This window comes from Anopheles coustani, chromosome 2, assembly GCF_943734705.1.
Source record: "Anopheles coustani chromosome 2, idAnoCousDA_361_x.2, whole genome shotgun sequence".
NCBI lineage: Eukaryota > Metazoa > Arthropoda > Insecta > Diptera > Culicidae > Anopheles > Anopheles coustani.
In genome coordinates, this window is record NC_071289.1 from 7,991,819 (window position 1) to 8,006,831 (window position 15,013).

Sequence of the window (15,013 nt, forward strand, 5' to 3'; positions counted from 1 at the left end):
GTTTCTTTGGAAGCAACAACGAAAAAAGAAAACTCAACACAACAGAGCCAACTTTGGTTGGTAATTGTTAACACTCGGAAAGGGAAGGCGTATCCATGCGTGGAAACGGTTGTTAGCGCTGCACAATGCTTCCACTGGACCGTGTGGAAAGACTAGAAGGTGTGTGTGTGTGTGTGTGTTGCGGTGAATGAAGTGTAAACGGAGTGTTGAATGGCCTCCCACTTTTCGCCCGGAAGGAACAAGCTGTCACTGAAGAGCGATCCAACGCTCGCATTTCAGTTAACAGAGTGATGCAACGAGCCACATCCTGGAATGGTGCGAAGGAAAAAGGCTTTCCATAAATTCCCACTTGTGGCCATGATGTGATGCACGTGAAGTTCACGTTCACGTCGTGAACGACATGTTATGCTTCCCGGTGTTAAGATATTCCAACTTTTCCAACGAGTTTGACAGCGCTTGTCATTCTTAAATGCTTTGCTGATGTTTTCTATTTTTCACACCATATATTTTTGAACTGTCAAACAATCAAACACTCCAGCATCTTTCAATCGCGCTGACTGTTGCTTCGCGTTGAAAAATTGGCTACCCCTACTTTTCCCGGTGAACACTGAAAAGTGAGTCATCGACTGTCGACGACAGTCTTGCCGCGAATTATTCCATTTTCACTCGCTCGGTCGATTTGACCCAATCAGCAAAACGATAACGGAAGAAGAGGCAGCCGTTCGGAACAGTCGGTCGATGTCGAAACGATCCAACGTCCTGCTGCCCGGGGGTGAACCCGATAAAGAAACCATGTGTTTCTTTTTTCGTCCACGCCTACACCGGCCTACTCCTCACGATTTCTGGCGGTTGCCAGATAAATTTTCCTATCTTTCCCACCAGAAAAGGAAAGAATCAAGCAGCAGGGAGAAGCCTTCCGGTGCTAACGACGTTATCGTTTCCTACCTGATCGGGTGGAAAAACGGGGTGAGGACGAAAGAAAGAAGGGAGGGGGAGAAGGTCGCTCGACCATCATACCTTGCGGTTTCGGCTTCTGGGGAAGGAGGGGGAGACAAAAAAAGAAAGCGAGTGGTAGGCAAAAAAGCGTTTCGGAGAAAAATTGGATCCCGATAATGGCTTGAATATGTATTTTGTGGCAAATGTGAACCAGGTTCGTTTCACTCGAGCAGGGATCGCATTTTTGGTCAGCAACGAAGGGGGAGAGGAACGTCGGAAGCAGGAAAGGCTTCTGCTGGAGTCGTGCAGACATTCTGGTCGGTTTTTCCAACATTGTCAGCGGTCTCCGTTCAAAAAAAAGGGAACGAAGAAAATCCGACACGCTTCACTTGACTTTCTATCCGCTTCGTGAGCCAGATTCACTCTGGGGTGACTCTGTTGAATATGCAACGCGCCAACACGAGGTTCTGAGTCGGGACCCGCTCTAGGGAAGCTACGAGGTGCTACGTCGAGCACGTCGTTATAGGTCAGGATTTTATTTTTTCCTGTGCCCTCTCGTTCGCTAATCCGCTCCGATTGAGAGGCACTTCTTTCCTGCCGGAGGATTCCATTCCCGCCTTCCCGAGCAGCTGGGAAGAGATTAGCATAGACATAGAGTCGTGTGTAATAGAATCTCCAACCGGGGGGACGATAGGAGAGACACCTCGTTCGAAGGGACTCACGTGGAGGGCTGGGGAGTTGAGGGCTATAAATCAACGCATCAATTCGTATTCGTGCTCGGCTCCGGAATCAATCAGCATCCATCGCTCGGTCTGCGGATGACAATTTCCAATCGATGTCGATGGGGACGAACGCCATCGGATACGAATTTACGAAATAATTCCGGTGCGCGTGGGAAGTGCGCTAAGATGTATTGCTCCGATAGACGATGATTATGAGGCCGATTTTATCCGCCTCCGATCGGCCTGCGTGTGGCAGCTGCTTGAGTGCCGTAGATTTATGATGGTCGCTTAAGCTCTTTCTGCATGTTATTAATAACCGAAAAGAGATTTATTGCGACAGGAATGCCAGGAAATGATGATGATGATGATGATGAAAAGACCACCTTATTTGCGGCCAAACGAATGGCTCAATAAAACAATGCGCTGTTGCCATTGGTTTTAATTCGTGAAGGTGAAATCTTCCACTCAAAAATTGTTTAATTGTTAACTGCTTCGGTTCTAAGCTATTTGTTTTTAAAATTCAGTTTCTCTTTTTTCTATTTAGTGCCTATTTTAAAATTTTGTTTTCCGCATGAATGTATGTCAATTTTTCAAAATATGAGGATTGTAGTTTAAATTAAGATTTATCCAATAAATTGCCTTCGAAAGTAAGATTATACTAATTTATTAAACATTAAAAGTATGGTACTAGCGAATCAAGTGATGTTTATAAATTTGGTTTATAAATACGTGCAAATTTTTTAATACGCTAACATAAAAATTGGTAAAACATACATGACAATAAGCACAAGTTAGTTTGAAGAATCAATTGATTTTTGATTATTATTGTTAAAGAGTGATTATATAAGATAGGGTTTTTTTTCTCTAAATTTTGGCTAATGACAAAATTAGATGACTACGAGACAAAAACAGATGCGTTAGAGACAACAGTTAAGTTAAGTTAACAGTTAAAGAACATACCAACTGCTTGAGTGACAACGACTGTATACTAAATAGGTTATTTTTCTAACCTAAACGGATAACAACTATTTGACCCGAAACATGACAACTAAAAGCTTCATCAACGTAAACTAGCTTTATTCAATCGACCCTTCAACGCCTGCTGCCTTCTATGACAAGGTTCTGAAGTGAAGAACGTACACGGAACGCTTACTTTGATCAATTCCGGACAAACCGTCGCTTTTGCAGACAGTCCGACCACCTTATGAGGTGGTGTGTGATTAAAGCGTCACGGCGTCATCCTGCCCTTTGATTACATCCACTCACCCACCTTCCAAACAAGGAGGCGCGCGGTGTGCTGGAAACAATTTTCCCAGATTCGCGTGACTGCTGCAACCTCAGCTCGCTGACCGCCATGAATGATGGATGCACCGAACAAAACCCAACAACCCATCATTGCACCTCGTTGAAGTGTCGGAAGGAAGGGGGAGCGCTACGGGAGCGCGCTGTGACGTTTGCACTTTCCTCAAGCGCAAGCCATTTAACCCTGACCAAACAGCGAAAGTCAACCCGGAAGTTGGACTTTTCACGGCGACGGCGCCCCGATGGCCGGAAGAAGCCCTACTCCGGCTCCTCGCTGTCTGGCGGATAAACATTTTCGTTGGAAAACAAGTGGCGGTAGCAATTTTCACGCCCCTGCTCACACCTACTCACGGTGTCACGGTATTTCTTCGTGAAGGAGGTCACCCTTGTGTCACACTGTAGGGTCGTACTTTGTTAGCTCGCTGGACCTGGATCTTACCGTCACTGTTGGTGCTGATGATGATGGTCTGCTTCGTCCGTCCGTCCGTTCACTCGTTCTTCGATTCATTCGGTTGCCACTCAATTTGTCCCGTGACCATCGTAAATTGTATCAAAGCTTCCTAGTTCCGTTCCGTGTCTTTGCTTTGTTTTTCTCGCCTCTCCTTCTTGGCGGGCGAGTGTCTGTTTTTCTTCTTAACATTCATTTTCTTTGGCAGAAAACCGGACCACCGTGAGAGGACCGATCCGCAGCAACAGCATGAGAAGCATAAATATTTTCAATAAACTTAAAAGCATTCAAGAGTGAAAAGCCAACACCACACCGAGAGTCGGGGTGGGATAGACAAGGGTAAGAGGTGGTGGTTCTCAGATCGGATGCAAACCGACGTCCGTTCAGTCGCTCGGAAGCGTCAACCGTGTCCCGCATCACTCACCGCCTCCATTCGACTTTTTCCCGGCCGACGGGGGTTTTTTTTCTCCCCGACCGGAAATGACAATTCCGCTTCCGTTCTTCCTCCTTGGCCCGCCTTTCTTCCCGATGGCTTGCGAAGAAGCGGTGTCTAGGTGAAGTTGGCTCGATCAGGCACGGCTAATGATGATGTGCTGCCCAAACCCTTGCGTCTCCCTTCCGGCAAAAAGGGGTCGCTTCCGGTAGGCGCTTAGTCATCGAAAATCCCTTCCCCAGCATCCCCAGAGCCCTCTCCCCGCTGCAGCCGGTGGTGGTTTGATGGAGCTTTCCGACTTTGACCATGTCCGACGGGACCTTTTGAACGGATGATTCCACTTCCGTGAAGCCGGAGCAGAAGTATCCCGAACCGGGCGTTTTTCCCGAGAAAAGTTTTAGCCTCCTAGCGTCGAACAGAGGGTTCCTTTCGCTTACCGCACCTGGGAGAAGATCGGAAAAAAGGGAAAATTCCTATACATCCCGGTCACGGTCATCGGAATCCTCGTACCGATACCGGACCGCCGGGCTGATCTCAGGTGTCCAATAAATTTCCAGCACTCCCCGAACCCGAAAGGGTTTTTGATGTGTGTCCGTCACGGTCTCGTGTGGATAATTTCGGACCCGGGCCGTCGGTCCTTGGTTCTTCGGTCCCCGAGCCTTCCGAACTTTTGCCGCAGCATATTTGAGCAAAAGTTTTCGCCCCATGACTTTGTCTCGCTTCCATCTTTTTTTTGTTTGTTTTTGCTGTCTCACTCGGAGAGTCAATTTTGTTCTGCCTGTCGTTCGCCGGTCGTTCGTCCGTCAGGATGGTTTTTGGACATGCATAAATCATCCCCTAAACAGAAAGAACGATTTTTCATCGGAAATCCCCAGGTGGCCTACGGGCGTTTTGGTGATTTTTAATGAACGTAGAGCTTCCCGGAGGCCGTTCAATGTTTCACTCGAGTTGGTGAATGTTTTTGCACTTGTTTGATTTTACTTCCATAGTTTACAACTCACTTCAGTTTGGGCGATTAAATCAACTTGGAAAATACTAATTAACCAACCAAGTTCTTCGGCCGAAAACGTGAGAAAATTCGGTAGTAAATGAAATGTTTAATGTACCGATTCGTCCCATTTTAATACCAACGACGTGAAGGGCCTTCTCCAAAAAACTCCAAACTGTCCCATCCCCGAATGGATGGGCACGGAAAAACGATCGGTTTTCGCAATCGACGCTACAAAATGGAGGCAATTCTGTGGATGGAGGTGATAAATTTACCGGAAATCGCTTTTTTCCTCATGCCCGCGCTGCGCAGAAAAAAGGGCATTATAAATCAACGCCGGTTCCTGTAAAAGTCACTCGGCCAATGATGTTTTCGCGTCGCATCACAAAGTTTCCCCTCCCTTCCCCACCCCCCCTTTCTCCCAGACTGGGGGAGCATTTTAATTTATTTCTCAATAGGATTAGACGGCTCTAGCACCGCCACCATCGACATTCCTTAGTTCGAGGGGGGGAAATTTTCCAAAAACCCATTCCGAACGAAAGCGTTGCCCATCAAGAAACGGCCCACCTTCTCAAGCCTACCAACCTCAAACCCGTGGTAGTGGTGGGGGTTTTCGTGTGAAGAAAAACTCGTAAAGTTTCCCTAAAGCTAGGATCGACTTTGTCTCAAGTGGCACCGGATGATGATGGGTTTGGTGGTTGGTGGAAGTTTTATGCAGCATAATTAAAAATAAATGGGATTTTAGATTAATCTTCGGGGAAAAACAGCCCTTATTGTTCTACGGGGTTGTGGTAAATTTTGGTAGGTTTTCTGATTTTCAGAAGAGGACTTTTAGATTAGCTGACTGAAAGGGGGAATTTTGCAGAAGCTTCACCAATCAGACGCAACAAGACGTAAACTCTGAGATATTGTAAATCCTATTAAAATATGTATAACATTGGATCGGATTAAGAAACAACGGACTCACTTACTCAAATACTTGACTAACAAACTATCCCAATGTTGTTATTCTTTCTTCGGCAGGGAGGAGAAATCGTACAGGAGACAATAACATCCAGCGTCGGCGATGACACGTGCTCGCTGGAATTCCAACGGAGCGATGGCACACTGGTAACCAAGCTGATCGACTTCAAGAGTGTAAGTAACTGCGGCAGCATCGCATTGAAAGCATGCAGATCGGAAAACTCCCGGCAGAGAAGCAGTCAGCCACTTGCAAACGACTTACCGTCTACTGTCATTTTCACATTTCCTCCACTTTTGGACCCTTGGGAGAGGGGGGGGAGAGGTGGGGGTTTTTGCCGTGTGGGAAAAGCCTGGCCTTTTGAAGTAGCGTTCAGTTGCATCATTGCTTGTTCTTCTCGAATGACTCTGCTACAAGATCTGTTTCATTACTTAGGCAAGATGTATACATGCATGCATCCATGCCCAGCAAAAGTGGAGGTAACGAAGCATTCACCGTACATTATTTACCTCCCCCCTCCACCCTTCAGGAAGGGAAGAGTCTCAAGGATGCATGTTCATGCGAAAACCCAAACCCATCCTTGCGAAGAAACCGCAACATCGGAACAACAACCGGTTCTTACCATTCGTCGGTGATGACTTCGTTGTGAGTCATTTACTATGTCACGGCGTCGTACCAGTGCTGCTGTAAATGGAACAGAGTGGCAAGGACTGCACTGTGCACTGCACTGAAATATGCATGAACAGTGTACCGCTGGACCCGGAGGAAGCTTTGAGTTTCTGCTCCGTTCCATTATTGAACGGTTGACGCACTCGTGTACGTCCGAGTCGTGGAGTCGCTCGGCAAACGGAGGACCGCGCTTAAACTGGTTGTATAATTTCTAGTTGGACATTTCTTCAACCATTACCTCCTGTCCTTCCATTGACCCCGTCCCCCGAGTGGATTGTAATGTGCGGGGCTATAAATAAATACCACATATTTATACCACAAAGTCCACTTCTCTCGGGCTTCCAATGGAGAGTTTTCCTTTGCGAAAACGAGCTACGGTTTCCTATTTCGCCGACTACCTCATGGATCGAGATTGGTTAATGGATGTTACTCTCGATAGGAATCCGTCGATAGCAATCAACAGCGAACGGAACGAAAGAAAAAACTCCATCACGTGGTCGTTTAACGTTTAGGTTTCGGAACGAACGAACGGTACATTCTGTACAGTGTGTCCTTCGAGGTTCGTTGAAGCTCTTTGCCGTGTTCTTTTTGTTGGGAGAGTCGGGTTTCCTTTTTTTTGTTGTTGTTGCCTACAACATATCCATCGACAGATCAATATCCGCAACCATGTCAAATACTGCACCACGCTGTCGCACAAGCCCAGCTCCGTTTGGCCGCGAAAGCGTTTGGACGAACATCGGGCCGCCCGGGATGGTGTTGTTTGACAGATTCGTGATTTTTTTTGTCCCCCCCTCCGTGTGCCTCTCCCCTCTCGAAACCCTTCCACCTTGGAAAACATGAAGCCCACGATGATGTCGATGATGTTGATGATGATGATGAGTTGCCAAGTGATGGAGGCCGTGGAGTTTTGCGTTCTAGTTTCCGCCGACGGTGGATGTCTGTCGGCGGTTGCGAGATTGACATTTTAATGGCACACAGTCTGCTCGGGCAGGGATTTTGTGCCGGTCTTGTTTTTTGTTACCGCTGAGAAGCGAGCATTTTTTTCCCCTCAGCTACCTCACACAACGCGAAACACTGTTAGCGAGAAGAGAATAAAAAAATGTGGCAGACTTTTCTGTCAAACTAATTGTGTCGAGTGTGTGTGTGTGTGTGTGTGTGTGTGTGTGTGTGTGTGTGTGTGTGTGTGTGTCGGACCGGTTAGAGAGACCGGGATACCGTAACTCAATTCGCCGCACGGTTGGCCTGATATGGAGCCGGGTTTTGGTGTAGGGCCAATTTCGAGCCCCGGAGGGGGTGGGGGGATGGGACAGGGAAGGTATCACTATCTGGCCACTATGTGCCGAATGTGCATTGGATTGATATTAGTTTGTCATTATTAACGAAGGAATCCGAGAGCGGCGCTATCGGATGCTTGTTTGCGCGTTATCCTATTTCGCATGGAAATGAGGTTAGGTCAGCACGGATTGTGTATGAGATTTTGATTCAATTTGGGGCGTTGTATTGGGACAGGCTCGTAAAAGAGCTTATACGGTGTTATATCTTCAAAAACAATTGCATTGGATATTATTTATCCTGTTCGCTTTTTTTCATTTGATGGAATTTGAAAAAAAGAAAGCATTGAGAGTTATAAATGCACTTTGGAAATTTATATTCAAAAAGTATTCACTACAATATAAGAATAGGGAAGGAAAACAGCTAACATATTTGCACAACATTGAATTGCTTTTCAGCTATATGCAAAACCGTTTTCCTTGATCGAAATATTTGATATTAATCTAAGAGAAGAATTTGACGAAGGAATCCGGACAGGAACAGGAAGACAATTGGAAAATAGTTGTCTAGCACATAACTTCAAAGTGTCGGAAAACAGCCGGGGTTGGAAAAGCGCACAAATCGGCTCGGAAAGAAAAATAGTAGCTACACAGGTGAGCAGATTTCCGGAAGGGTTTGAAGCGAGGAAGAAGTAAAATGAAAAACGAAGCCGACACCAGAACCCCGTGCCTCCCGGGAAGGGGGGGAAAGACAAAGCGTTGCAGGGTATTGACGGAAAAAATATTGCCACGCTGAGGGAAAGAAAAAAACACCGACAGGGAAAAGTGCCGCCGCGCTGGCTGCAGCAACCCGTCGGGAAACCCGTGGCGGAAACGATCAATCTTGCTGTTTGATGTAGTTGTGTTCCGCAGGCCAAAGAGTTTTCTTTCACCCCTTTCCGTTGTTGGTTTCATGCGGTGCATCTCGCTCCGGCTGCCCGGCGAGTTTTCCGGGGCATCCAATGAACCGTTTCCGCCCGGCCCGGAATGCCCGCATGGTGTTTGCGTCATTTGTTGCGAACGGGCTAGGTATTTGCTATTGCCCGCTTGATCTGTATTTTTTTACCATAGGTTGCCTTTTTTCCTTTTTTCTTCCCGCTTTTCCAAGAGTGGGACAAACAGGTGCATGGGAACTATCATTCTCAGGTGTTTTTCGGAAAATCGGAAAAATCTTGTGCACTGTGAGCAAATCTGCTGCATGTGGCTTTCATCGGGTTGGAAAACGTGCACCGGACACGCGCCGGTCCCATTCGTCAACCCACTCACATCCACCCACTCCTCCGGAAACAGCCACGCTGTACCGGATGTTGTTCGAGATTGGCCAGCGAAATGGAAGGCATCGGCACACCGGATGACGCACGAAACGCCGCCGATCGATAGTGCAAACGCCGTGTGCCCTTTTCGAGCTGCTCCTAACCCTCAAAAGACCCTCCACTATTCGTGGATAATCAACCGATATTATCGGGCATGCGGGAGGGTTGCTGCCATCCGACCCGACACACACACACACACCTGTTGCATCTCGCTCATTCGTGCCTTCGCGGAATTTCCTTTCCGTGGAATCCACGAGGCAAATAAGTCAAAAGGGCTGGCGCTCGCAGTTGTGGTTCGGTCCGCCAAAAGACCGGAAGACCACGTTAGGCGTTTGTTTTCGTGCATCGTTTAATGAAGAATTCGCTCGCGGGCTCGTTGAAGGTGTGCTCTGGCGTTTGGCCTCTGACCTTTGCGCCTGACGCTGACGGCCTGACCCTAATGAAGAAAAGTGAAATGATTGACTTCCTGTGCCCGTGCTCCCGATCGAGCTCCCGGCTTTAATTGATGACCGTCTCCAGTGAAGTAGATTAGTCTTTTCTTTTTTGCACCTGTTTTAGAAGCGTGAGACGTATTGAAGCAATTCTAATCGTTTAATTTAATCACGAAAAACACAGAAAAAGTAGTTCAGTAGCATGTTTTCATTTATTTATATTTTTTTAGAAATCAATTTTGATGACATTACAGGCGTTGCCAGCCAACTTTGCCTCGAAAAAGGGTGATTTTGACCCTAACACACTTTATTTTGAAATAGCTCATCAATTTTTATCTCTAAATCATGTGGTATTGAAATAGCTCATCAACTGTTGCCTCTAACTCATCTCATTTTGTCTCTAACTCGTCTCATTTTGTCTCTAACGCATCTGGGTTGTGTCAAGCCGAAAACAATAAACATTATTATTTTTGTGTGCTTTAAAGTTATTCTTATGTATTTTTTATCAATTTTGCGTTTAATTTTTATATGTGCCAGCCAACGAAATCAACTAAGCAGGCTGCGTTAGAGACAAAATCAGATGATTTAGAGGCAAAATGAGATGAGTTAGAGGCAAAGGTCGATGAGCTATTTCAATACCACATGCTTTAGAGACAACAGTTGATGAGCTATTTCAATCATCGGTGGGTTAGAGCTAAAACATAGGTGGCAAACCCTGTATCAACGTGTTTGTTCTTGTCATAGTAATCAGCACATTCAACTTTAGAATTAAATTTTAACAAGTTTCTAATTTTTCTTTTTCTTTCTTCAATTATGGAAATATGGTACAAAACTGGCAAATTTTTCATCACGTATTGTATCTCAATCACTGTTGTTTCAAAGTTTTGTTTTTCCGTTATCACTTTTGTTTTGATTTTCGCCCCTCAAAACTGGACAGCAAGTCAATTTTCTCTATTCATTTGCTTTATTTACCACGCCACTGAACATTTTTTGACATTTCAATCGTGCACGACCTGAGGGTGTTTTCTTTTTCGTTTTGCTTGCCATAGCCCTCAATGAATTTTCCTCAAAACTCCTCCGCTTCTGCCGGTTGCTGGATAAAAGCACAACTTAAACATTCCGTCCAACCTCCATCCATACCATTCTGGCTCGCCGCGTACTCATTATTTCTCGGTGCTGGCGAAGGAGTACCAACCTTTCGGCTAGACCATGTTTCGGTGAGCACATAATGAAGATAAAAGGCAGTGGATAAAGCACTGCGATGAGCGTCGTTGTTGCTTTTTTTTTTCTCCCCCCTGAAGACCATCTTAGATGTCTGACAACTGCAAGGTGATGGTTTTGTCGCCCAGCATCATCGCGACCCCTCGCGGGAGACTGCAAGCTACCGCTAGGTAAATTGTGTGTGTGTGTGTGGGTGCGTGGGTTGGAAAGGTGAAAAAAGCTATTTTTCGCCCGGCTTGAAAGACACCGAATTTCACACCACGACCACCACCAGTCGCTTCGGCGACCGGAGACGGGAAAGTTTTAATGAATTTTCGCACCACCACCACCACCAACGCCAATCGAGATTGGAATTCCCGGCATAGCTGTGGGGCAGCCGGCGCTGTGGAGTAATATTTCTCCATTTACGGTCACCTTGGCTGGAACTCCGGTGCGCTGGAATGGTTTCGCTGATTTTCTCGGCGTGGTGGCGGTTTGTTTGTTGCGTACTTTTACGCTTTTCCACAACCTCCCCCGCTTCCTCCCCAATTTTGGCAAGACACACAACACAATAGGCCAACCGGCGTACGACCTCTTTCATTTTGTTTGTTTTGCTTGGAGAGAAGATTCTCCACTTTTCCATCTGACAGGTGAATCCGACTCCGTAAGCTAAAGTCAACTGTCTACTCCCAGCTTCAGCTTGGGGGCAGGAAGCAAGATGTTAGGGATAAAAATATCGTTCCGTTACATTCGCTACGTGATCGGTCGAGGTGAATGCTTCCGGGCATTTTCCGTAGCGGAGCTGTCTGCATATGCCGCTTCCGTGGCTATTGCGTGTGCCAGCTGCGTGGAATGTCAGCCGCCATGGAGCAATGAAGGAATTTTCAATTTGTTCATTTAAATGTAGATGTAGATGTGCGAGAGTGCGCTGCTGCACACTGCTGGCAGGACATATTTTTGCAATTTAATATAACCTGTTTGCGGATGGCTGCAGCGTTGCACGAGCGAACGCCGGAATGCTGTCGGTGTCGGAGTGGAAAGTTCATTTCGTGCTTAATATACTCCGGAATATTCCCGGTCGGATCTATGAGAATGGAATGCACCGTTGGTGTTGCTACGTTCTGCTCCTTTCTTTCGCTTCCTGCGTTTGTTTGTTTTCTTTTAGAATCGGTTTTATAATTGATTTTGCTATCGCATCTTTAACCGCATGTTCATTACCGTTCTATGACATCATTCATACTTTGGATCGTTTGCCAAAGGTCCGTTAAACACTCTAATGTAAAACAACACCGATAAATATTCGATAAGTTAATTACAGCATCCTCTCGGGTAGACCCGCATAGGAATGCACCCTTTAAAGACGACGATGGCAGCGAGCGTAATCCTTTTGTGGACCATCATTTGTTTAGTACCACTATTTACTCATCGGCTTACGACCAAACAGCATATTGCGCCTCCTAAATCAACAAGCACGGAGCATGAGTAAACTGCAGAAGCAAAGAGAGAGAGAGGAGGCGTGTTGCCTCCATTTTCCATCATTACCATCCGTGGGGCCACCAGCGGTTTCCTTTCTCGGTCTTTTTCCATCTCCCGGCGCGTTATAAGACGGAGGCAAATGTTTGCCTCGGATAATAAACCCAAATCCGGCTGTAAGCAGTTTGGCCAACACAAGCGCTAGAGACAACCGGCATCAAAATGTGGGGCAGGAGAGGTAGGTCGGGGGAAGAGGGACTTGAAAGGGAAGTAAAGAAAAGCAAAGCCATAGAACGCGGGGCAAGCCGGGGTTCCAAGGTGCGGGCGTATGGAAAACCAACCTGTTTTTGAATCCCGCATTGTAAGCCTTAGCGTCAAAAGAAGCTCGTTTGAGAAATGAAAATGAAAATCGTTCACCTTTTTTCCCCCACCCCACCAGGGAGATCGTCGGTTGGTACGGTGCCGTGGCAGGGGGGATGGGGTGGGGATAAGAAAAATGGAACTAATGTTGATGGAACCGGACACATGCCGGGTGCTACCTCTACCTTTCGGGGTTAGTCGTGGAAAAAAAACTGGGAGGCCCCGGAACAAGTCCGGTGTTAAGCTGATTCCACCGGTCGGAAATGAAACGAATCCCTGCCGGACCAACCTCACCGTACCACCCACACACCCCTCCTCTATCGTCCAGGTAAGGGTACGGGTTCGACCACCTTTTGTCTGGTGTGTGTTATCCTTGCCGACATCGTTGAGATTATCGTTGGTGAACGGAAAAAGGGGGAAAATCATGAGCGAAGAAAATTGGCGAATATCTTTTTTCATCCCCCATTCCACCCCTGACCTAGTTCCCTTTGAGGAATCTATTTGAAAACAGTCGGATCTTCCGTCTGTCCGACACAGAATAGATGATCATTTTTATTCGCTTCCATCCTCGGAAAGGTTCCGTCTGTGAATGAACGGGTCGAAGTCGAGTAGTCCCCCACATCGTCCGCTGGGTGTTTTTTTCCGGGAAAACACAACATTGCGGTCAGGTTACGAGATTTTTGTTTTCCTTTTTTCAAAATCAAAAGCTAACCGAAAAGAAACTATAAATAATCAACAACACCGAATCGATTCGTTGTAGTACTTGTAGCACCACGTAAGCACAAAACACGATGTAAAAATTCGCGTCAAGAGGGTGGAAAATGCCTGCGAAACCGGTGAAAAGCCTTCCAAAACCGATGCCGCTTGAAACCGCAAAAGCATGTTGAAGAATTTTACGGCTAACCACTTGAACAAAAAAACAGCGTATTACTTCGATTTTTAGAACCAGAGTCAGCATTATTTCCCAGCAACATCGGGGCGGCACTGAAGCTGGAACCGAACACGTTGGAGTGGGCTGGGATTAATTCGTGGAAGCTGCGAGCCGGGCTGCAAATGGGCCCGGATTAATCATGTTTCGCTTTCAGGTCAACGGGCTCATTCATGTTTCAAGCGCTTTCCTTTCAGCTGAGTGCTTTTTCTGGTTCTCGGACCTCCCCCAGCTGGACTACTTAACTAGGGCTTAAGGCTTACTAGGAGTTCATGTGTTCTATTTTTTTTTTCTTTATCGATCTCGAAGAGATTCATTTGGAAAGGTATGAAGTGCTGGTACCCTTTTACGCAGAAGGATTACTATTTGATTGAAGAGAAAAGCGGCTTGAAATAGTTTCAGGAAGGATCCTTGGGACCGTGTTTTCCACACGATTAACACATATGGCTCCGTACAATCGTAGTTTCTATTTTCTATAAAACATTGGAAAGCGGGAAAATCCACGCACAATTAACGAGCGAACGAAGGTACACGGACTGGGCACGGAAACATCGTTAACTTGGGAAAAATCAGTACGCGCGCGGCTCGAAAGTTGCTCCTTGCGGCGTTGGCCAATCCCCCGGGGGGCGGCTTTACTCGCCCGCCCGAAAGGTAACGCAATTTTCCGCCTATCCAATTTCCCGGCCGCTGAGCCGTGCAAAACCTGCTGCGAAACCAGTGGCAGAAGTAATTTGGTATTTCCCAGCAAAACCACCGCAACCACCAACCTGCACTTCTCAGTGCAAGCGAGGCGAGCTCGAAGCGAGAAGTTAGTTTCGAAAAGTTTTCCGCACCGCGAGAGCTAAACCGGGGTGAGGGGAGGGAGCCGCAGATACAGGAAGGGTTGACCTCTTTTAGCGATCGTTTTTTTTTCCTCGGCTTTTTCCCCCCTTTCTGCTGCAAACCGGATCAACATGGTACTCTCTGCGAGCTCGAACGACGCTCGAAGATGAAGCAGAAAATTAATTATTCAGCACACTATTAAACTATTATTAAGCGAAGTGAAAATTATTTTCGCTTCAGGACGCTAACTGCGGCATGTTGCGTTGATGTTGGTGCTTTGGTGTGTACTTTTCCCTCCCCCCCCCACCTCCTCCCCCACTCTCTCCAATGCGGTTCTGAGATAGTGTTGCGTTTTTGCAAACCCCTTTTCACGCCTTCCGTTCGTCGTCTGCGGGGAAATCAAATCTGTGAACAGTAAATCCTTCTGGGAGATTGTTGCCATAGTTTTTTTTGTCCATTTGAGTCACACCTGTTGGCTATTACCGGGGAAGTTATTGACGGCTTTTTGTTGCGCTTTTGGACACCCGGGAGGAAGTTGTTCGGTTGTAAGTTTTATGTTCTTTGTGGTTTGTTTCAAATTTGCGCTTCCTTTTCACAACCTTTGCATGGATATGCGAAGGAAAGCGTTACGAAGTTGTAATTGTATGTAACCACTTTGAGTGGAGGATGAATGAAAAACCGTATAATCTTTTCGAGGTAACCAAGAAAGCCCGTACC

The 15,013-nt window shown here is 46.6% G+C and overlaps 1 protein-coding gene across 1 annotated transcript in view; it reads left to right on the forward strand.

Moving 5' to 3' along the window:
- Positions 1-15,013, forward strand: part of LOC131265702 (out at first protein) — a 48,484-nt gene that overhangs the window by 20,260 nt on the left and 13,211 nt on the right. Inside the window, exon 2 of the mRNA XM_058268004.1 lies at positions 5,853-5,966. Within this exon, the coding sequence (XP_058123987.1) occupies positions 5,853-5,966 (114 nt within the window). The remainder of the gene's footprint in view (positions 1-5,852; positions 5,967-15,013) is intronic.